This window comes from Struthio camelus, chromosome W, assembly GCF_040807025.1.
Source record: "Struthio camelus isolate bStrCam1 chromosome W, bStrCam1.hap1, whole genome shotgun sequence".
Lineage (NCBI taxonomy): Eukaryota > Metazoa > Chordata > Aves > Struthioniformes > Struthionidae > Struthio > Struthio camelus.
The window spans coordinates 45,214,179-45,239,943 of NC_090981.1; the positions used below are offsets into that span (position 1 = coordinate 45,214,179).

Below are 25,765 nucleotides of genomic sequence, written 5' to 3' on the forward strand. Positions count from 1 at the left end.
AAATCCTGACGAAGTGCTACGTTATGCCACCAAATGTTCCCTTCCCCCGACATACTGTATCACTTTAGTGATCCAAGTATCTAAACCTCTGAAGTAGAAATACCATAGTTAGTACATACATAGCCTATGTAAAATAGCTTTTCCAGAGGTTAAGACACCGCAGCGCTGGGTTGCAATCTCTCAGACAGGCTCTTCTAGGTTCTCAAAGAAGATGACACGTAATCCAGGGCGAGGGGAATTTTTCTTCTCTGCAATAGTATACCTCACCCTCTTTCCCAAAAACTGGTGACCCAGCACAGCTACAATGCAATATGACTTTAAGTTTCTCTACATCATTATTATATCTAATGAAAAGTTGCTGAGGGAAACTGGAAAAATTAGTAGTATTTTTCTAGAAAAAAAGATCTGCTTTTAAACAGATATTCATCCAACACTATAAGTCCAAGCAGAGCTCTAATGGAATGAAACGTACCTCCAAGAATGAATCGGGTCCACAAAATCCATCCATACTTTATCAAGATTTTTTCCTCTGAGTAATGCCTTACGGAACCTTGCAATTTTCAGAACCAAGTAAGTTTGATTTCTCTTTTATAGTTCTCCTGATCAGTAACTTTTTATTTCATGAAAATCCAGAAACACAGAAGCAAGACAAGATAAGATGGCAATTTAACTGTTTTATCTCTATATACTTTTATATGCTAGGTTAAAATCTATGCAATGGTACAGTATCCCAGAAGAATATAGAGAAAAGACTAAATTCATCTTGAGCACAGTATAATGTGTGCAAGCAAATTATGAAAGGAAATTTTGCATGTACTTTTCCCCTATCAACTGTCCATATCAGGAAAAGTGTGTTTTACTACTAAAGTAATATACTAATCGCCCACAAATAGAAGAAGTAGGTCACAGAGGATTCATGAAAGCAAATGCCAGTGACTCACTCAGTATGTACGAAAGAAGAGAGGAAAAAAGAGTGCAAGGATATGATTTATAGTGTGCGAATAGCTATGAGCCAACATCTGAAGGTGAACAATTTCACAATGAAGATTTGTTTAATTCATCTTGGTGCGTCATGAATGAAGTATCATGTAAAAGGACCAGCAATGCAACAGCCAATGCAGAGACTAAAAAGTAAGCTGTGGTAATTATAGGTAATATTTTAATTTTGAACATATTGGATAACTTACTGTCCACAGTTACGAAAGCTGACAAGCTCCTGCACGCTTAGCTTGTCCCTGGACACATCAGCAGCATATAGCTTCAGGTGCTGTTATCTGCCAGTGCTGCTGGCAATACCAAAAAGAACCCGAGGTGCTATCGAAAACACTGCCTTTCAAAATACATAACATAGAATGGCATGTGTCTATATTTAAACTAAACTGTTGTTTAAACAGTATCTGCTCCAAGACAAGCAGGACGGCAGGCAAACTAAGAGAGAGGTGACCAGTGTGACTGCACTGTCAACTGGCACAACTGTATGATGCAGTACTTGCAGTTATTCTTAAAACTCTAGCTTCTGGATTCACCTCATGACTTGAGGATCCCAAGTGTTGGGGGGGGGGGGTGGTCTTTTTTTTTGCCTTAGGTTTTGTTTTTTTGAGGTTCATGTTTCAAGCCCTATTTTGGCAATTAAAAGATTTAATATGAACCTTAAACATCTAAAAACAAACTGTCAAAAATTAAATCCTATCCATGAGTACTTTCAACATTAGAAAAGCATATGCTAAAATCTAAGCAGTAATGAATTCTCAGCAAATATGAATGCTGCTTTGGACACATGCAACAAAATTAAACACTGCAATTCAGTACATAGGCCGCCTTTACACATCCTACCCAGAGAAAATTCCCATATTACATAGCTAAACAACTCACAACTATGTAATCCTGGAGTTCTTAAACGAGCAGATGCATTCAGCTTTTATCTTTAGTCAAAATTCTGTGTTGGTGCAGTTGTGACAGCGGTGATGGTGGAAAGAGTACACTGAAACTGAAAAGGAACTTGTGTCCAAGATGAGTAATAAGGAGAGCTGGAACTCTCTTATAAAGACCTATTTTAGGCAGGTCCTTGTTTATAAAACTGTTAATTGCAAACCAATCTAAGAGAGCTCAGCTGTTAATTTCAGGAACGAGGAGAAACTTACTTGAAAAAGTCAGAACAATCTCAGAACATTTTTATTTCCAGTGAATACTACTGTTTTGAATTAGAATTTGTACCTATGACTAATGCTAGATTTAGAGTTAAGAAACACTATTTGTCATTAGAACTGTGCAACAATGGGATCCATGGCAAAACAAATTCTCCCCTTTTATTAGCTATGTCCAAGTACCACCACATCACATCAAGTTCCTCAAATTCTCTATTGCTATGCTAGCAATGATTTCTAATATGGACAAGCTAAAAATAAGACTATCCACACATTTCTGTAAATTCTGCTGCCAGGAGATCGCAACTTCATCATTATTACTGTGACATTCACACCAGTCATTCAACTGCAGAAAGACGTCTTGCAGATTTATCCAGTCATCGCAAACTGCACGGATGAAGAAAGCTGAAAGTTGCATCTAGCTTTTAAGAAGAACTAAGTAGCTTTAACAGAATTGACTACTCTGTTATACTAAAACCTTGCTTTAGCACAATTTATACCTACTATCCTTTTGATGTAGGGGAGATCCAGTCCAGCGGAACCACTGCACACAGCATTCTGTGCTCTTGTAACCTTTTCAGTAGTAGGTCAGAACATACTACTATGCTCAAAGTTTGAACATTAAGCCTTCATTTCCTGGATTTTGCAGGATCAAGATCCAAAACCTCTAACTTCGTTCAGTGATTTAATTAGTCAAACATTTGAGTTTCTATTAATGTAAGCTCTAGTTCAGCTTTTCAAACAATTATTACAAATCACCTCAAATATAGTATATGCAGTTCAAAAAAAAAAACCAAATCCAGGCATATTACCTGAAAGACAGAAGAACATCAGCAAAAAACATTTCCCAAAAATATTATTTTAAAAAAAATCATTAGGATTATCCTTTCTTAAGTGATAACTGCAAAAATTACCATTCTCATATAAACAGATTTTACCTTTGAAGATGCAAATTAAATTGATAAAGCATTCACATAAATCAACGTAAACATAATCATATGCTTTCTAATCCCCTCCCTTCTACAAATTCATAACTAAACTTTAAATCAAAATGTTTTTTCAGTCTTTCAAAATCTCTGCAGTAAAGTCTGTGCAGGTAATGGTGGCATATAGTTTAGAAGGACCAGACAATTAGTCTAATGTACGTATTGGTGTGTGACTAATAAAAAAAGTGACTGATTGTTTTCTCAGCCTGGTTTAAATTGATTACAGAGATCTGACTAGCTTTTATGGAGAAGTACAATCCTTTTGACTCATCATGACTAGCATAAACTTATCTGATATAGGACAGTAATCACAGCAAAATTTAAAAGTGTGACTAATTAAAAAAAACCCCAAGATACTCATCATTAAGTTGGCATTCAACTGTTCATATTTCCTCCTGCAGTTTGGTGAAATAACAATGTAATCTGCTAATCTCCTGCTCCCAAAGTCTGCTACTAGATTTCATATGATTGTGGGAACTGCTTACTGATTCATACAAATTCTTTACTTCTGCATATTCTTTATACACAGAAATAGCATACTTTGCTCTGTCAGCTTTTCTTTCTTCCTGCTTTTCTTCATTTTTCCAGTAAACAAACTCATAAACACAAAAATAACAGCTTCACACCTGTTCAACACAGGGAATCAGACATACCGTATCATTTTGCAAAAATCTGCTAAGGTCCCAAGAATTTCTGTAAGACTGAGGCTGGACTGAACATTAAGTTACTGATTCTTATAGGTTTGATGTTACAGCTCAGGAGCTAGCCACTGAAACATCATCCACTTTAGAGCTCTTAAATTCTTAGTATTCAATATGTTATATCAGCCATATCTTTAATGGCAGTAATTGAACCACTCTCTCCAAAGGACAAATTCTGGTCTTCCTATTCACTAACATCTCCTGGCACTCTTCATCATTGTGGAAAAGTAGGAACATGTCATTCATTGATGGTGGAGAGAGGAATCATGTTGTAATGTGATATAACACTACATGTCATATCCTTTACAAGTCCAGCTTTAATAGTCTCAATGCCTGCAGCCATATCACCTTGTGCTGTGATTTTGTCACGTCTCTGGCTATGCAGTGCTGGGCTAACGAGCTGCTGCAGGAAACAATGATGATCCCTTGTGAGTCAGCGCTAAGCACACAGCTCAGGATGGTGCTGCAGGGCACAGCACTGTTTCTCAGATGAATCTGGTTTGCCAGCCACATAAGACCATTAGAGATTGCTGCTTTTGGCAAGCATACAGGTATCTAAGCATGCACTTTAACAAAAAAAAAAAAAAAAAAAAAAAAGAAAACCAACACACTATGGAACATTCAGAAGTCCTGATAAACTAAATAAATTTTCTTCAGTCCTGGGTTATTTTCAAGATCTCATTAAGCTAACTAAAAAAGTTTTAACAGTATTTTAAACAGTATTAAACAGTTTTTAACGTTTTAATGGTATAAATACTCATGTTAAGCAAACTCCTGGCTGCCCTGATCTTTTCTCTACCAATGCTTAATTTATAAGCAATATACCTTGCAAAGGGCATAACTTACTGAAAGCTACCCAGACTAACAAAAATGGAGGTGTAGCTATTGTATATACACACAATTCTATCATTCAAGACTTATAATCATCACTAATAATGAAGTGTAAGAATAATGAAGTTTTGAGAATAAGTGTAGCAATACAAATTCTTATCAAATCACAGACCAAGTATAAAAAGCAGGCACAACGTATGGATAACCTTCAGAAGGTTATCCCCACCCACACAAACAAAGAGAAGCACAGCAGTTCATCCATTTTGCTGAGGTAAACAGGCCACAGCCACAGTATAGATCAGAAGTCAGATTTTCTTGATCAAGCAGCTAAATCATACCCTCAAGATTACAAATATTTTCAAAAGAAAAAAAGTAGTCAGTATAGTTCAATATTGTCAATTCATAAATCCAGTGTGCTGGGAGAAGCGAAGAACAAGAAAAATCAAACAAATCTAAAGCAAAGTTACTGTCACTCAGTGTTACAGTAAGGTGCTTTCTGTCTCATTTCAAAAAAAAAAGAATCAAATAATTGAAACTAAGCATATATTATACATCAAACACTAGAAATCTTGGTAGCTGCTAACTCACCGAGCGTATTAATGCTGCTATGCAATTTTATTTTCCACATTGAAATACAGTATGAGAGAAAAACTATAGGTTTTGTTTTCCATACATCTTTTTCCTTCTAGAAGGACATATGAAACCAAAAAAATTAATGAACCAATGTGCACTTCCATACAGCCATGTAGTACTCCTCTCACCCAAAAACCCCCAGCTATGTCACTACGCATACATTTAATGGTGCTTTTTGTCTGAAAAGGCCTTTAAAATAAACACACCACTTATTCCAAGTGCTCTTACTATAGATTTTATCTAATATTTGAAGTTAGAACTTCATTCTTTTTGTTGCTGTTGAAAACTATGCAGTTATTTCAGACCCTAGCCTTCCTTCTTTAGGCTACAATGGAATCATTTTGCAGAAACTATGCAAAACTGCAGTGGACTAGTCTTGTTCCAAGATTTCTAAAGAAAACAAAATATTCTGTGGAAAGATCTGTTTGTAAATTAGAAAAAAAAAAAATCACACCTCCTCTCAAGAAGGAGATCAGTGGTTCAATATGCAAAGAGCATAATGGGGAGGAGCGCTATCATTTTTCATCATTTATCATTTAGCAATACTACTATAAGTTCTCGTTGTTGTAGACATCATATTAACACAATAAATGACTCTGTCGCAAAGAGCTTATACAGTCTAGAAACGAAGGCATAACATGCAGATGAGATAAACATCTCTAACAGGTTGGAATAGGGCGCGCATGAGGTTAGGCGACAGAAAAAGGGTGTGCTACACTTCTTGGTCATCAGGAAGAGTAATCACAACTCACTACTCATCTAGCCCATTACCTAATTGAAGGCTTCTATTTGCATCACAGCAGAAATATACCGTAAGAAGCAATGTATAAGAAAGGATAAAATCATCACTTCTCTAGTCTTCCTTTTGTTTAGGAAGTGTTTTATGTCCTGTGAACACTACTGTTGTAGGATTCAAGAAAAAGAGAAAGAGGAAAAAATTTGAGATTGGTCCAAAATCCATTACCCTTCACATTCAGTTTCCATTTGCTCTGGAAGGTTTTGGTGAGGGAATGGTAGCCATCACTTTTGACACAGAACTGATAAGAAGCCATCTTCTACCAATAAAGGTAGAAGTTAGCAGATTAACTAATGTGGACTGTTCTCATAAAATGAGTACTGAAAAACAAATAACTCTTGAAAAAATTGATATTGGGCACTTCTTATCATAAAAACATAACGTGCCAAATTTCTTCCAAATCCTAATACAAGGGATTACAATTTCACTACTCAGACTTTTAATGTATTTGAAGCAGCCCTGTATTCCCCTTCACTCTTCTTGAATAGTTGTGTGGATAAAATTTACTGCCTTTGAGCTCAGGACGGCTATTGTCTAGTGATAAGTCAATCACTCATTGTTTATGAGTGTTTTATTTTTACTGTACGTTGGTATCTTTCAGAAAAGTGATTTTGTAAAAACACTGAGTTTGCAGAGTAGAAAAATCATCGTTGATAGCAAAAGCTGTTAAAGTGAAATATTTGTAAAACATATGAAAACTACAATGAAAAAAGTGCCTCCATCCTTACTTTTGATTGTGTAGCATTATGTGCAACTCTACTAGGCCTCCAAACAGGTCACTGCATCACACAAAATGCTGAACCAGAAGTTCTCAAATTTTAATCCCTTATTTGACACAAAAGATGTCTGTTACCAAAAAAAAAAAAAAAAAAGAGAGAGAGAGAGAAAAAACACACACAAAAAAGTTTTTTCATATGAACTTTTCTATAAAATAGAGTAATTATATTGGCTGTCATAATTTTATATGTATTGTTACATACATATTTAGCATGCTTATTTTTATTTGAATACACTTATTCTTACAGTAGCATACCTTAGTGTAAGAAGGAATGATGCTTAAAGTGGGACACTATATCCTCTACAACCTGACATATTCTAATAGTCTATATGCATATGTTCACCCTGTACTAAAACTATTTACAGCAATATCTCACTTTCATTACAGTGCTGGACTTCTAGCAGTGGCTACGCCTACCACATTTAATGTTCTCCTGGATCCTGGTCTCTTGATTGCCCATCCTGCACACACTTTTTTTCATTCCTGTGCTGTTTTGCAGTGATCCAACTAGTTCCCTACAAGACAAAACCTGGGTGCAGTTCTAGGGTGCACTTCTTATGGGCTGCATGAACAAGACTGCAAGTTTTGCCCCCCACCATACTGCATAGTCTTCCAACAGCACCTCAGCAGAACTCGTTCCTTCATACAACCCCTCCCTCAATCCATACGGTTTGACCCACACAACAGGGGGCACACAAAAAAAAAAAAAAAAAAAAAAAGGCCATACAATTCCTCCTACATGCACGAACACACGTCCACATATAAAAATATTATCAGCACCATCTGGGTACCCACCCCATGGACCCAGCAGAGACCTGGGTCAAGTACTCATGGTGTGGATGGAAGCCACTCCATACTGCTGGCCCATGGGTGAGGGCCAGCTTACAGCAGAATGTCCCTCCCCCCACCTCCAAAAGGCATTTTTTTCCTCAGTAAGATTTGTGGGGAAGGAAAATTCATTTTTTCAGATCAACTGAGGCAAAAAATGTAAACAGTTCTTTGGATACAGGGCACTCAATTCAGATTATTGTTTCCTTCTGTTCTATTTATATCCAACTGTTCTCCTTTGAACCATATTTGGACAGTCACAGATCCAAAGGACGTACAGTATTATTTTTTCACGTTTATATAAAGATTGGCCAAACGTGCTCCAAGCCTATTACTAGGAATACATAGCACAAGCAATAAACTAGCAGCAGCACAACACAGATCAATAACAAATGTGGCAAAACTGTAAACTTTCCTCAAATCTGTAACTGATTCAACAAATGCATTACCTTGACTAGGAGGGCAAAAATGCCAAATCTAACACTGCATTATTCTATGTCATGTTTCCTGTACAACGCCAGAGTATGTGACCTTACTGGTTCCCTCTCGCCTTATAATTTATGAATCAGAGGAAGGAAACACATGATGGTTAAAAGGTATTAATTTATAGGCAATGCTGAATGCTTAGGTCTGACCTACACAAACAATTTGCATGTTTAATAAAATAACCTAGTATATTCACATTGCCTAGTATGTTTTGTATTTCCTTTAAAATATTTCCTTTACAGCACAAAAATAAGAAATTTGTTGTTCTAAGACTTGAGGAGGACACATGAGGAGGACACATGAGGAGGGGAGACTGCATTTCCAAATTTGGGGGGAAAAAAGGGGTAAGGGGAGAAGCTTCATTTTGGCTTTGAAATTTTTTTCCACCAAGAGAAATCAATCTTCAAAGACTTACAAAAGATGGTAATATTTTGATGTTTGGCAAGACAAAATAGAATGTGAGATACAATCCAGAAGGAAGGAAAAAACCTAGACCAAACCCTATTCCCCAACAGCACTCATGTTCTCACATCAGCCCAGGTCACAGATGGAGAGCAGATGCCTCCAGACAGAACAGTTAAATCATCAAAATAGGGCAGAAGGACCAGGGAGGAAGGCAAATCACCAAGCTTCAGCTAAGAAAAACAAACATGCTTGCTTACAAAATGTGTTATATATTTTATTTGTCCATCAGCTAGGGGAAGCAAAAAGGTGGTGTTCTGGTAAGACTTGATCGTACAGTGAATTCACATAATCGTCCTTTTGCGTGGGGTGTTCATATACAAGGTGAACAGAGCGTATGGAACTTGTTTGACTGCCTTTGTTTCTACTATTACAGCATTTATGGAAATTCCCTTGACTTATCCATGCATAAGAACAAGCTAGACAGGCCTAGACTCACTGAAAAAGCACATCTGTAAAACGAATGCACACAATCAACGTTTTATTAGTTAGCCCTGAGAAGGTTAACAGTATGATCACAAAGGACACTAATTAACTATGACTTCTCAATGAACAGCATTGAAAGATTAATGAGTTATATACATGCATTCTCGTTTCAGTTTCCACTAAAAGGAATAAAAGCTTTGTGTTGATTTAAATTATGAAAACTGTCCTGACAACAAATTCAAGTTAACAACTGAGGCATCTGTTGGCAGAAATATAAAACTCCGAATTATCATCCTCAACACCTAACTTATTTCATCAAGGATTACATTATTATGCTTATGTTTTAAGTTAAATCTGTATGTACATAACTATTTCCTAATAAACTTTTGCCTTCATTCAGTCACCATTAACTGAAATAAACAGAAAACGTGCATGTCTCAAGCTAGAATCTGGCTCAAAGATTTCTAGGCTCGTTATTATTATTATTTATTGTTAAATTAAATGACATTACCTGTTATAAATAACTCCATCACCAGAAGAACTATGGAAGCTCGATTTTCTATTGTTTTGGGTCTCCCCATTGAATTGCAACACTACATCCCCTACACCCTCCCCCCCCCGCCCTAATTTTCACTTTTGGCCCATTCACTTTTCAAACACCCCCTTCCCTTGTTGGTGGTTTTAGCTAACCAGAGGTGCGTGCAACCTTCCCGTGGCCACCCCAGTGCCACCTCCGGGACATGCGGCCGAAATGCCACCAGCTCTGGGCTGCAAGATGCCGCCACCTCTCAGCCGCAAGAAGATGCCACTCTCAGCTGCAGAGGCCTCCGCGTGTTGGCCAGAGCAGCCAGCGGGCACTCGGGTTCTTCCACTCCACTACGGAGCTCACGTCGCCATTTTGGGGGAAGTTTGTGAGCTCAAGTACATGCTTACAAAACATGCTGTTCTTACATCTACTTGTCTCTTGTTTTCCACTTTTGAAGTCCCTAAGCATTTTCTGCATAGGAATACCTTTCCAGAAAATTCCAACAGCTCATCCAAGCAGGGGCGATACCAGTTTCCCAGAGAGAAATTTAAAAGCTTTAAGAACAAGAAGAATTTAAATTAGAAGCTGATTTGTTATGCTCAGATTGATCAAAGGAAGTTTAGGTAGTTCAAACCACTGTATCCATCTTCCCCGTAACAACTTTAAGATTTAAAACCGATGCTTAAAAGTGCCAGATCTAAATGTATTTCAAAAACAGCGCAAAGGCTTCTCACAGAAACTCATTTATGACAGTTTTAATACAGGAAATTTCTATTGTAAAAACTTCTCTCCCCCAGGTACGTAGGAAAAAAACCACAGGGCTCAATGCTGCAACCTGTCCCACCAGGCAGCGCTCTCGTACCAAGCGGGATCCTGTACCCAGACTGGCCTGTGCCAAGCTCCTCCAGTGGGAAGACCGGCTGCACAGTCTGCCCAAATGCATTAAGGAAACCAGCCGAGGAAAACAAACAGACGTCCATCCTCCCCTATGGCTTCAGGTATGGAAATTTTGAGTGCTGCTTAGAACAATCACAGATAACAAACACCAGCATGCAAACTTTGTGGCCTTTACTTTATTAGTCTTCTCAAGTTGAGCTCCCGACAAAAATTAATATTCATACTACTTCAGAAAAAAATTTAAGTGATTACTTCACCTATTTTTTAAGAAAAAACCACACAGGTGCATTTCACGGTATTTTACAATGCAACTGCTATGCTAGTTTGAATTAGTCAAAAACCTGGAGCCAAAGAAGACAGGGAAATTCAAGGAAACGAATCTACTTCTGCCAGTGGTGGAACAGAGCATGGAATCTTATTCAATTTGAGGAAGCAAGTCACTTTTTCCAGAAACAAGACTAGAAACGGCTGTACTTGGGGAGCTTTCAAAAGCCATAGCAGGAACACACACTATAAACAGCACAAACCCCTTCCCAGATGGATTAGCTTCTATCCTCTCTATGCCTAGATGTGCCTTCGAATAAAACACAGGTAAGAAGAATACTTTTTTCTGATTATTGAACTGACCTCAAAGTTAATCTCACAATTAACTTCTCAACAAGCATATTTTATAGCTACTGCTTGAATATTTATATATACAAATATCTGCACACCCATTTGTCTGTGTATTTATCTACAGTCTGTATAGGTGTATACACAGGCGCACAGATGCATTAAAAATAAAAGACAATATACCTATCCACAATATCAATATCTACAGATTCTGGTAACAGCAAACAACTCCCCTCCAACCCTGCAAAAGGGAAGTTCACATTCACGCAGGTCCCTGAAAACATAAACAAAAAACAGGAATTTTGTCAAACAAAAAAATAGTGTTCAGACTGATGTATTCTCTTATTCACACACACATGCATGCACACAATTAAATTTTGTTTTACAGTCAACTAACTGCCTTGTGCTCAGAGAAAACAATGTTCTTGAAACTCTTCAATTAAATACTATAATCAAGCACTAAGAGTACCTATATATATATATATATTTATTTATTGAAATAAATTATTTCAATATACAACACTGCATTATTATTTGTTTCAACAAATTAAACAGCATCAGGAGTGGTATTTTTTCATTAGACAAATCAACACACTTGAATCTGCATAAGCTCTACCTTACTCTGCCCATCCTTCATACAGATTTTTAAAATTGCTTATGTAAGTTCTTATACAAGCTAAAGTAATAATTTTATAAGACAATATGTATCCTTGATTTCCCCACGATCTGGGTGACAGTTAAAGATTATCTAACGTTTTAAACAACATTAGTTAGAAAAGACACACAACTTGGGTCATATATAAATAGCCACTTCTCTACCAGTAAGCTGCGCCTTAATTTGACATCATCTTCAACATTTTTATGAGGAAAAAAGAAGATTCACTAGGGGGTAACCTTTTAACAATTCTTCTTTAAACTAAGTTTAAAATCATATGTTCAATCCAAACGACAGAAACCAAAAGCAGGCCTTTACATGCTAACACACCTACATAACTACTGCATATGCAGAAAAAAAAAGAATGGGTGGGATTAGGAAACTGCAGCAGTTTTTAACTTTCTAATCACCAAACTGAGCATGCCAGTATTTCATGGGAATAACAGATTCCACTTACAACAATAATTATAATCTTCTGGGAACAATAGACCATGACGGTTTTCCTTATTCCTAAACAATTATTTAGGGAAGACTATTGCTAACTCAAAGAAAGGGAGAAAAAGCTGATGTATTTATTCTGGCATGACCCCAGTATTTTTGCACTTATCTAACAGTGGCAGGAATACTAGTAGCATGCGGTTTGTACTTCTGAAATCACTCTGTTAGGTAGATCAATCTGGGAATTGTTCCGGTTTACAGTACTTCTGAGATATGTTTATATTTACTGGGAACTGTGCCAAGGGGAGTTCTAGTTTGCTACTATTCAATTTGTAGTGGATCACTGTTTGAGCATTTTAAATAAAAGCACAGAACTGACCTACCACAAAATTTAAGGATGCACTAGAAACGGTTTTATTTCCTCAGCTTTATTCAGGTGAAAGATTCTACTAAAGTAGGTCTAAATAATACTGATATATGGTTAATTAACTAAGTCTAAACACCGATAGGATATAGAATGCATACTGCTACAAAAACAGATTGAATCGTTAGCGCCAAAGCATGTAGTTTCAGAAACGTACAGAAAAATGCCAAGAATGTTAAGTGCGAGTGATCTCCTTATACAGCTCTACTGGTGAAATCTTAAGTCACATTAAAGAATAAAGTAACCATGCACATATTACCTGATACCCTCATCTCAGATGAAGCTGAGCATACAATAGGTGTCATCTTTATATAATTCCTAGGTACAATTTCATGTACTAATACTATACATATTTATACACACACGCAAATATATTCTTGTGGGGCTGTAAAATGTCAAAACTGCTGCGGGCAGTGAATTTGGGAACGTTCAGAGGCAAAATCCTCTAAGAGGTTCCCAAGAGAAAATCCAAGAGCTGCCACTTAATGTGCCACACTCTTAAAGAAGGCTGTATCAAGGGTAACAGTATCTACTATTTTACTTACTTTGGGAAACATGGTAAGGCATAGATACCCCTATCTTGGTGCCTTCATATTGTTCCTCTCAATGAATCTGCCTTCTACCACAATTTTTTCCTAACACTTAACGTTGTGACATCCTGGCCAATGTCCAGAGCCTATAGGTAATGTGAGAATATAAAAAAGGGAAACTGCGCAATCTGTTAAACAGCTTTACATCACTGTTAATGCAGTGTGACACGTTTAACAAGCGTCATTAAAAACGTTAAATCTAAACTAGTTAGCAATAACTTCATATTCTGAATACACTGGCTCAAAATATCAAATGGTTTCATGCTCAATAATTAACCAAATCATATCCATGAAAGTTTTCAAATTTCTAAGTCATGCATACTGAAATGTAAAACAAATTCCCTGGGAACCTAGCCTGGAATCCACTTATCTGGGTATCACTTCCAGCTTTCATAAAGAATTACCAGAAGCAAATCCATGAACCAGCATGAACAGCCATAAGATGAGGTGGTACATAGCTTACTGCTAACCAGAAGTCTGAATTTCTCTGACCAAAGGTGCAGCAGCAGAAGCAATTGGATGAGCGCGTGAACGCGTGGTTAAAATTACATTTGAGAAGGATCAGTCAACATCAAATATAGTAAGAACTTAATGGCTCTACAGAACACCAATAGCAGATGAAGCCCAAATTCAAACAGATATGAGCGGCAGGACTCCATCTCTCTGCAATGCGCCCACATCATGTGACGTATCCCAACAACCAGAGCTAATGAAGCGAAGTCAAGACTACTGCTCTTCTGATTGATTTGAAGGACAAGGACTGTCTCCTACTCCGTATCAGCAGTATTAATCACAACGGTAACAAAAAATAAACAAAAAATAAAATCACTTCTTGCAGCATGTCCCAGCACCCTTTACTAGCTTCCTTTTAACTTGCTTTTATTTTTGCCTTCCCCAAGCGTTCTACAGTAAGATTCTTAGGTCAGATCCTAAGATCTTGACTTAATTGTTTGAAAATAGGAAGCTGTCAGGATAAAAACAAAGTAAAAAACAGATGTGACCAGGCAAATCTTTACCTGTCCATCTGAAGGAAAGAAACAACAATGGCTCATCGGAGGGAAAGTGAACATTGCCAACACTGAGCTTGTTAGCAGAACTTAAAATACACTAATTGCTTTAACAAAAAGATTGGTCAAGTAAACCAACCAGAATAAAAGCAGAGCATTCATTTGCACAGTGAGACTGCAAGACTGTTCCCCAACACAACTCTAACTGTAATTCAAAGGAAATACAGTTCCCAAGATACATTGACACTTTTCCAGCTAGCACAGAAAGCAGTGGGATCATTAGTCTATCAGATTAACTTTTAACAAAACATATTCAATGACAACGTGCTATGTGAGTACAGATAACCTATATAGGTGTATTCGTTATTCCCCCTAATTTTAAGGCAACTATCTTCTCTCTGAATTTGTCCCACATCTATTAGGATAACGAATATTTGCATCTCTCTCTCTCTGCATGTAGGGGTTAAGGTGAATTCAGAGGGTAGAAGTAAGGAACAGAGGTAAGGCTCTTCTGATCACAATACAACAAAACATACATTGAACAACCACACAGATACAGTAAAAAGCAGTTGTGCAGTAAATTTTAACTGATGTTTAGTGCTGTGTAATAAAAAAAAATCAAATAAATGAAGTTGGAGCAGATTCAGCTGATATCAACACAATTATATTTCATTTCTGTGACTGCTTTTATGTTAATAAACACGCTCAACCTCCTTACGTCACCAACCCAATCATGACAGATGTTATGTTCTTTGTCAGCACAGTATTACTATGTAAAGATCAATACCAAGAGTTTAAGTTATTGTTTAAAAACCATTAACTACCTCTACTCAAACTGCCAACTCATGAAAGTTCAAAAGCCCTGCTCAGTGTTTTCCAGGGAACATATTGTTCCAAATCTAGTAAGACGACAACAGATTTTGACAACTGTTTTTTGAAAGTTTCCAGTAAAACTTACATTACATTTACCCTTCTGTATGAAAAAAAGTGTGTGTATACACATATGTATATATGCATATACACCCCCCAACTGTATAAATTTACACGTCTACCTAAATATATGTATATACATACACAGAGATGCACGTTCTCACTCTTTCCTCCTTTACTCAAGACCAGCTGCCATTTCAGCCAGGGGCTGGAAATTTGTTCTAGGGGGCCCAAATACCTACAGCAACAGAAAAAAAACTCAACACTTGGTGGCATTTTTCTTCTTTATGAAAGGACACAGTGCAATCCATGTAATTTACAGGCACAGTGATCTGAAGAGCAAGCTTCTCCAACTTATAATTGAAGATAATTTTTCTACCTGCCAGTCCTGAAAACCCACTCCATGACTTGAAAGGCAGGCTGGAATATTTCTGGTTCAGATATAACTGCCAGCAAGAGATGCCACAATTGAAATTTACCTAGTACGTCTGCTGTTAGAAAACAGGAGTAAAAGGATCTTAATGAAAGACTCTAGCCAGCGAAGGCAGTCATAAACTAAGGAAGCTTAACATCTATTTAATAACTCAATAGCTAGGCTGAACATTGCAACCCAAAGAAGAACAGACTATCTTAAGTTCTTTACTTCTTAGGACCACATCAAAGAGAAATAAATTCCTACGCCAAGTAAATTTGTACAAAGAAACAGAATTCTCAGTGAATATAGTAGACGATTCTCATTATCCTAAAAATCAGGAAAGCGTTCATGGAAAGCAAGTGGCCTAACAGATCCCAAGAATCCTGGCAGCATAATTAAATGTAAGGGAACTGATAAGATAAAGCTAAGAGGTGTTAATGCCTAACCAAAGCATAAAATTAATGGCTCTTGCCAGTGCGAGAGCAATCGGGGGGAGACCTAAAGCCAACTGTGCATACAACCAGAAAGACCAAAGGTCCCTTTATAAGCGTCATTAAAAATCAAGGCTTGTCATTACTTGGACAGTAGTTCATAGACCGTGCCACTATTAAGAAACAAACAAATAAACAAAAAAATTCAGTTGTCAGGAGTCAGTGGACCCAAATCTTTCAGTTCAAACACAGCCAGCAGATACAGATCACAAGAACTAGACTCCCTTCAAGCCTACCCGAACCCTTTAAAATGCCTGGAAAGCAATGCAAAACATCAGTGGTTACTATTAGATTGAGCACTCTTCTAGAAAGAAGAGCAATCCTATGACCTGTATCTGGCTATCCTTCCAGTCTTCTCATGTAACAGTGGAGTCTGTGACAGACTGTGAGCAATCCAGATGAAACACGGCCCCAGACACACAGAACCAATTCGTACCTCTTAGCCAACTGAAGCCCATTTCTGCAGAACTAGGAGAACCTGCACTCTCTGTGTTGCTTTTATTTCTTCTGACAGTTTCATCACTCTGGGATGCATCACCTACAGGCAAGCAGGGGCCAGAGCAACAGGTCCAGTACAGCACTGAAGAAGCATTCTCCAAAGATAATACATAAACTAATATTCACTAATATTCACTAATATTCACTAATATTCACTAATATTCACTAATATTCACTAATATTCACTGTAGTTTCACAGACAGAAGCACATCATATTTTAACAGTGCCCTTGGTACATCTCAAAGCCAAACAGGGGAGTGGTGAAGAGAGCTACAAACATCTACAAGCTTTTGCTACTTCCGTGACAGAGGCATACACCTAACTGCAGGGGTACCCTAACAAAAAAAATGACCAAAGCTTGCCTGTCTTCTGTCCATTAATGGCACAATCCCTAGCTTTTACTTAGCATTTGCTATTTCCAGACCTTTTTATCCCTTCTGTCAAGAAGGAAAATGCTACAAAAGTGGAATGGATCACTCCTATATTAATAAATGTCAACTAGACTGTCTTTAAAAAAAAAAAAAAAAAAGCAGTTACACAAATCTGTCTCTTTAAGAACATGGAAGGAAATAGGCTATCCTGAATTGCCCATATAAAGTATATATCTGCTCCAGATAAAAGGTCAAGTATTTGTGAGCAAGAGCCTTTTAACAACAACAACAAAAAAGGAAGACAACAAAGTAACAACTTATTATAAAAGAAGGAAAAACAATACACAGTATTTGGTTGCAAAAATACCAAGAGAGGAAAAACTCCACAGGACCCTCAAGGACAGGCTCTCACAGTTTCATGTTTAAGATAAGGAAAAGCCAAGTAGCCCAAAGTCCCAAACTACTTCCAGCGGGATTTGTGTTTCTGGCGGCGAAGCCTGCCCCAGGAAACCAGGAAGTCCGGTGGTTTAAATCCGAGAGAGTCACCTGGCAGCGGGCGGGGGCCGCCCGCGGGAAGCCTTACCTCTGCGTGCGGCGCAGGCGGGTTCCGCTCCTCAAGTGCGGCAAAGTGAAGTTGGAAAGGACCGTCCACAAATTCGGGTCAGACATATCCATTTCTCCGTGTTCAAACCCCTAAAAATTCAATGCCATCATACGAAAAGGAGGAGGAAGTAGAGCCCGATTATCTTATCGCTCCCTGGGGAGAGAGAAAGAGCGCGAGAAAGAGCCGCCACGGGGGGAAGAAGAGAGGAGGTAACAGCAACTCGCACCGACACCAACTTTCCCGTGCGGCTGCTCAGCCGGCGCTGGGCGCTGCGCTGCGCCCCGCCGCGCCGCGCCGCACCGCCCCGCCCCGGCCTGGCCCGCCCCGCCCCGCCCCGCCCCGGCCGCTCCCGCCGCCCCGCCCCGGCCGGCCGAGACCATTGGCGGCGGCGCGGGGGGGGCGGGCGCCCGCTGCGCTCCTGGCCGCGCCCAGGGGCCGCGCGCCCCGCGACGGCCGCTTCCGGCGGCTCCTTGCGGCGCGGTGCCTGGCGCGGCTGCTTGCAGCCGCGGCAACAATCCCTGCGTCGCGCTAAGAAACACAAAAGTGAAAAAACTCAGGAGGCTCCGGTCAGCAGACAGCCACTACGCTCTCCACAGTTAAGATCACTGCTTAAACTTAGCTGACGTACTTTCTTCTATTGGAAGTAGAGAAGAACGGCTGTTAGCATTCTGTCTGAATGTACAGCATACATACGCGATTATGAGGAGTTCACGCCTATCCTAGCAGAACTGACAGTACAGGTACTTAATTACTGTTTTCCACATGGAAAACACCATGACACTCTGAAGACTAGTCTCAGATAGCAAGCTGGGACACCTGCCTCCATTACCAGCTCTTTCACTTTGAAGAAGCTACCCTAAAACACTGGCTGGCAAAAGAAGGGTACAGAAAGAGTTTAAGAGCCTTTTCCACACCACACAGTGACCTAGTCCTCAGGTACTCTGACTCGTTTCCTCTTCCTCTTTACTTTCTTCCTTTAGCTTCCTTCTCTTTTCACCATTCCCTTACCCTAGCTACCTCCCAGCCTTGCTGTTTTGCTTTACTGATTTTTCTCCATCCTTCCACCTTCACTTTTCCTCTCATTTTAGCTCCATGCGTTCTGGCTCCTGTCCTCAAGTCTTTTCACTTATAATTCCAGGATCACCCTCAAGTTCACTCCTTTCTCCCTCTACAGCTCTCTCTAGACAAGCATTTTTCCCCACATCTCTGCAGTATACAAACACATACAGAGTTTCTAAAATTTACTACTACACTGCAGTGTCATTCAGTAACGCCAAACTCTAGCGTTCAAAACAGCAGCGGTCAGATATAGAAAAACATTTACTGTGGCTTCAAAAACTGTGAGGTTTGTTTTTACATATTTGAGATTTCCGTTGGCCTTTTAGTTTGTCTAAGGGTCACATACAAGAGACCTGGGTCACATTTACAGTTTTGGAGAGAACCCAGCAAGTTTTGTGTTGAGAGCGTTTACCTGTCTTAATAGAAGCAAGATTGCTGCATAATCTTAACACTTCAGGAGCCGTGGCTTAGAAAGGCACTACCTACTGTGATAGCCAGCCACACGGCTTGCCCTGAGAGAAACTAGGTAACGTGGTGGTTAAAGCACAAAAGGGACATCTGGAATAGTGGTAGTAAAAACACGGGAAACGAAGAAAAAAAAAACTGATGTAAATACAGACTAGTCTCTTTATATCACCAGGGTGAAAGAATCCTTGTGGCACAGAATAGTAGAGAGATGAGCTGCAAGGGCTCTCACGGCGTGCTCAAGTATGAGGCAGCTCTGAGGATACCAGCTAGGCATGTAACACAGCATCTAAATGTCAGCCTACGTTTTGAAAAGCTTCCAAAACTGCTCATTGCAAAGATTTGCACTAAAATGTCCTCTAACTAACAAACCAAAACATGTTTATTTCTGGGTTGCTGAGAAACACCACCTTGGCTTCTGGTTTTGTAGGTCACACATGCAAACTTTTATCTTATTCAGAGAATGCAAATCAATACTATAAAGAAGAAAAAATACTTCAAACGCGCAACAAAATGGAAGAGAAGCAGCTGGAAAACAGAGTAAGAAAAAAATGCTTAAAAGGGGTGTAGACAGACATTTAATAACGTGTTCATACAGCAACGATCACCAAAGGCACTAGTACAAACCACAGCAGACATGACTTACTGACACGCCACCATAGCCAAACTCAGTCTAACACAGATCAAACAGAAAAGAATCATCTAACACTTCTCTAAAGGTATCTTATTTTTAGACAAAGATCAATTACTTATGGGAAGGAGGTAAAACAGCCACCATCTAGTTCACAGGTCAGATTCTCTTGTTCAAACTGTATTGTCCGAGTAACTGAAATAGCTGCAGAAGCCGGTACTTGGGCCAACCTCCACTCGCATCCCCTTCGCAAGGGCTGGACAGGAGTGCCCTCCCCACCCCGTTTGCATGCCTGCTCTTTCTATACCTCTCAGCTGATGCAAAAAAGTATATACAGCTACCACAGCTGGTAACATAGTGTGAAGTTGTAAAAGTTCGTACGAAGGCAGGCATGCTTGGGAATCTTTCGTTATTAAAGCTCCTACTACTTAACAGAACTCCCAATTCTCTGCATGAACACTGAGAAACGTTTCCTCCTCCACACACTCCACTGCCTCAACTTTTCTGCTCTATACAAAACCTTTTGCTTGTAATTTGCATGTTTGGAGAAAGAACTGTATACAGTGATGACTAGGCAACTGTACATTTGATGCTGTGAACAGCACTGGGTAAAGAACAACAAAGTCTTCCGTCTATCATGCAGAGAAAGCTTCAGTGTCCCCATCTCCCAGCAAACTCCCTCCCATCCTCACCGTTCCCAAGAGGCAGTTGAAGGAGTATCCTCCCTCTCTTAGTAGCAAAAGCACTTCAGTTTCCATAGGTCAGTCACATTCTGCCCAATGCAGCAAATGTGGTGGTGAAGCTCAAAATTCACTTCATATTAAGGCCAAATATTAACAATCTTTTCTCCTGCAAGGCTAGGCTGTAATTCAGCTGATGATTTCTTTGAAAAAGTCTCTACCACTTCATTAACAATGATGTGAGGCATCTAATCCCAAAACCTACCCTAAAATTTTTCAAAAATGAAGCAAGACTAGCCTATCATTTTGTGGGCAAAGACGCACCTAACAAGGAAGAGAATTACTGCTTGCCTTTAGACAAATTCTGATAGCAAAAGTTGTCAAATTATACAAAGACTATGTATAACTGGACAGATGGTTGTCCTTAAAGCAACTACATAGACCTGACTATTGCATTATACATGCATTATCTGGCAAGCTGGATTTTTGCAAATGCAGAAAGGAAAAGAAATTTTAGACACAAGTTTCTGTCCATTTGTAGAGCGGCACAGAGTACCTTAAAAAATCACATCCGAATGCCATTCTACCATTAGTGCTGAACACAGTTCATTTCAAGCAGGGGGGTCTGATGGCCAAGGTCAAAACCTTACAGCGCTCTTTCTAGACCCTGCATAGACTATACACAAGTAACAGCTCCCAGAATTACATGACCTATGGAGTCAAACTTAGCTTCACCTTGGCTTTCTATGTACAGCTGCATACACGCACATAATTCTGCTAAGCCGTCAGGCTGTTTAACACAGGCCTGAGTTAAAAAAGGAGGCATGAGTAATTATTTTTCTGAAATGCTTGGTGGACATTCACATAAGGTACTACTGAGACCTTGACAAAGACACGTAAATGAAGGTAGGAGTTGTGAAAAGTCCACAGTCCCACAACAACCTTACGTGAATATGCTTCATAAAGGGAAACTTAGGCCTTATCCTCAGAGCACAAAACATAAATGATGCTGAAAGCTTCGTAATGTCTGTTAATGCACAACAGCTTCAACGGAAATGCCTGATTTCAAAGCAAATATCTCAAGAGAGGTTTCACAAGCTAGTGAAGCTGGTGCAATGCTGCTATCTAAGGTGCCACCCTCTCTTTAAGTTTAGTGAGCTGAACCAGGTTGCAGAGGGACAAGTGAGCAACCCAGTCCAAAAGGAGCAGAGGGGAGGATTGCTTTTGTTTGGTTTTGGGGTGCGTGTAAGAGAACGAGCTGAACGTACAACTGGACAGAAAATTGCATAATATAGATGACACCAAGTTTGTAAATATATAACGGCTAGATTATTAGGAACAGATCTAGGGCACAGTGATTAAACACATACTTGATAATTACATATATTCCCCTGCAACAAAACGTTGCATGTTCAGCTACTGTGAATGTCCTATCAAATTTAAAATATTTTAAGATAAATTTGTAGTTGACAAAAACATTAAAATCAAATATAACAGCCGAGAACCTGCAAGCTCTCACTTAACATCATTTACCGTCTTACACTTTCAGTTGCACAGCCAACCGAAAAAACAACAGCCAGCTCAGGAAACTTCACTTATGAGGTGCTTTACTATGCAGCTTGGCTGATGAGTTATTTTTCACAAAGCATTATATAAGGTAGCACATAACAGAAACAAGCGATAAAGATCATTAAGTTTTCCCTTTTATATTTACTTAAAGAAGATAAAAACGTCACTCAAGTCAGAAAAAGCGACTCATCCAACCTTGCTTTGAAGGCAGTTAAATTTCCAAACACAAACTTACAAAAGGCATCTAAAAAAGATTCCCTTTCAATATTTAAGTAAAAAGATTTTGAAATGTCAACATGTATTTCCAGTGATTAATAGGAATAAAAATTCTTCCCCAGAAATGTTTTAAAATGCAATATTGATATGTATGCATATTTTAGGTACCACCATGAAATACTTACAAGGTTGGTTTGTCATTAGAATCAAAGTACAGTACCAATACAAATTAAGATTTTTCAGATAATATTTTCATGTCTTTCTTCACTCTAATAATTAAATGAATACATGTTATAATTTTTCAAAACATATACATAGATTGTTCTGGAGTCATTGCCCAAAAGCATTACAAAAGCATTAACGACACTCAGATTCACAGCAAGGCATACACCAAAAGAAGCTTACTAGTAATAGTACAGATAAAAGTCCCTTAAGTATGCTAAGGACAAGCAAAATCCTAGCAATCACACATGCCTGATACTGAAAAAAGAGGGTAAATATGTAAATAATTAAAGAAGAAAAAGGTGAAAATAACTATTGCCTTAACATTTCTTTTCTTTACCCATAAGAAAGTGAGTTTATGTAATCACATCTTCAAGTGACAAATACTTCTAGCAGCAACTTGGAAGGATGTTAGATGTCAACTGAGGTTGATTGAAGGGGAGGGGGTAAGGGGTGGGTTAGGTGATTTTTTTTTTTAGGCAGATAATTACTTTCCAAATTGTAATAAAGGAACTGGCCAAGCTATTCATTCAACTCTTGCTATTTTCAAAATGTCTTGGAATATCTGGAAATTCTGCAGTATTAAAACAAAGCCATGATGTCATAGCTGTACTTTAGAAGAATAAGGAGGATAGCCATCAGTAATGAATTCAGATATGGCAGCATATTTAGCGTCACTAAACACAGTTTTACATATAAGCCAGTCTGCCCAAACAAACATCATTTTTAAATGAGATTTCAAGTTTGGCTAATATACCTCTGAGCTGACAACATGTAAAACATTTCACCTATGTCTACATAATGTTTAAACAAGTTAATTAGCACAATGCAAAAATTTATGCAACTTACAGAAAACATTAAAATTCACTAACAGAAGGATTTCAAAAAGTAACTGCAGATGAAACGTTTATAGTGGATCATAGTAGGGGATGTTTTTGGCTTAATGCAATTCAATACTGCTCTCAGTGATCTAGAAGAAAATATGTAAATGTCAAAAAGTGGTAAATAACGATCTTGTTCCTACAAGAGAGTTTATCATCGGATAAGGCTGCCTTGTTTGAACAACATACATACGAACACTGCCAGACATGAAGTCATGTCAAAAAAGCCAAAAAACACAGGCCCAACAGACATAATATAAGGCAGGATTCTGGAAGACAGGGACAACGATACCTTAGGTGCTATCATAGAGAAGCAGCTAAGTATGAGCTCTTGGTGAGATGTTATAGCTGAAAGAACAAATACTCTGCCACAAGCAGGAAAACCTCTCATGGGAGTAAGATGACACCACTGCTACATTGAGCACGGGGCGGGGGGGGGGAGGGGGGGACGGTGGACGGGACTAGAGTATAGTTAGTTGTGACATTCTTGTTTCACAAAGGTTGCTGAAAAAAATAAAATCAGGAGGCATTCAAAAAAAAAACCATGACAAGACCACCTGCATTCTATAGTATGAGGCTTGCAAAGCTCAAGTTATTCAGTTTATCCAAGCCTAAAGAGTAACTTGGTCATTCCGTAAAAGCATCTCCATCTGGAAGAGACAGGTTGTAAGCATAGTGAACTCCATCCTTGTCCCTCCTGCAAACATATTAGAGTTAGCAGCTCAAAAGGCAAAAATTAGATGAAAAAAGCACAGCTTTAAATTATTGTACCTTAGCCATTGGAACACAGTGGATTTCCCATCATTCTAAATCTTAAAGGTTAGATACCTTTCTACCTAAAAAAAAAAAAAAAAAAAAAAAAATTCACACTTCAAACGAGTCATCGGATGGATACAAAAATTAGTAGACTAGGTTCTACACCCTATTTTATGTAGGAAGTTAGATTATGGGATCTTATTGGTCTATGCAGTCCTTATAAGGTACTAATTGTATTATTCTTAATTACAATATTTGAAATCTTGCTCCCTCTAGCGGTTGATGTTGATGTTTATTACCTCCTACTGAATTCACATATGATTTTCACTGTGGGATGTACAGCGTGAACATAAGTTGAAGAAATCACTGAAGGGAAGGAAGCGTTTTGTGGGTTTAATGTATATCTGCCAATTTCTAAGTTTACTTAGAAACGTTTATAAACGCATGCGAACATTATTACTCTAACCAGTTATAAAGTAACGTACAACATTCAAATTAATCTCCCACTGCTGTGGTGGGAGCTCATTTAAAATAAATGAGCTCATTTAAAATAAATACATTTAGGAAAAAAACAAATGGTCACCGGATCTTGTCCCATCCATAACAATTTCTAAAAAAAATGCACAATATCAACTGGAAGTTAAATATATATTGTGCCACCATCTGCTTTAGCCATATAAATGCAAACCAGGTAAGACTATCTTTAATACAACATTTGCCACTATAGTGAAGACAACCATGTTAATAACTAGGCCACCATACATTCGCTACAGTCCCAGAGATTACCTTCGTCATCAGAGCTAATTTAGCAGACAGGCAAACTAATGAGAAAGCATGAAAGAGTAATTTCTATTTTTTAATCACTGAATTTACATCTTTCTTAGCAAACTGAGAAAGTATTACTATTGTTCAGAAGGGCTGTTTTAGGTGATAAGCAACTTTAGCAAGGGAGATAGAACAGAAAACAGAAAATCTGTGAAAAATTTCATCATTTTTCCAGGTACTGTAGTACTTGGACTTTGACTTCACTATCACAATTGCCAGAGGAAAAAATATACATATATATTGTATTACCCCATCCTGCTTTGCTTTTCCTCAAGTGTCTTCTTTGCCAGGACTTAGCAGCATCTTTAGATGGTCATGCCTTTTTTTTTTTTTTAAATCAATAATTAGTCATTTGAGTGGCTACAGTATTGCTGGTATAAATCTGAAGACAGATATGTTGTCCAACTGATATGCAAAGAGCTGTAATGAAGTTTTCCATGTTTTTGTGCTTTTCACCTGAAGTATTCACACACTTGGGAGACTTAATTCACTGCACCGGCCCAGGCCACTTTACATACTGAGACCTTCTCCTGCTTTCACACATCCAGCCGTATCTTTCCTTCCATCTTTTAAAATTAATGGCCACAGCCTACACAGTGAATGGCATGATATTTAAGGCTAAACATGAAATTTCCTAAATAATTTCTTAAGAAAAAGTGAATATAATCATTCTCTAAAATAGTATGCACTTGGCTATTATTATATAATCTGCATATTAATTGCAGTCAGGTAACCCATATTTTGTGAGAAAAATTCTTAATTATAGAATAAAATCACATTCAGAAGCTTTATTTTAAAAATTGCCTTCCTTAAAGATTAAAAATAATTCTAGCAGACTGTATCAACATCGCATATATCATGTAATCTTTCTGTATCTTTTTAACATGCAAATGTTCATATCACACCTTTTCTTTCTTTACTAGAGAAAACAT

At 38.3% G+C, this 25,765-nt stretch overlaps 1 protein-coding gene across 9 annotated transcripts in view; it reads right to left on the reverse strand.

Moving 5' to 3' along the window:
- LOC104146892 (microtubule-associated serine/threonine-protein kinase 4) overlaps positions 1-25,765 on the reverse strand; it is a 397,004-nt gene that overhangs the window by 88,724 nt on the left and 282,515 nt on the right. For 2 of the 9 annotated variants that reach the window (XM_009679179.2, XM_068924762.1), the window contains exon 1: positions 17,509-17,844. The exons of the other annotated variants lie outside the window; for them this stretch is intronic. In XM_009679179.2, the coding sequence (XP_009677474.2) occupies positions 17,509-17,600 (92 nt within the window). In that variant the 5' untranslated portion in view covers positions 17,601-17,844. Of the gene's footprint in view, positions 1-17,508; positions 17,845-25,765 lie in introns of those variants that run through there. 9 annotated transcript variants of the gene reach the window in all.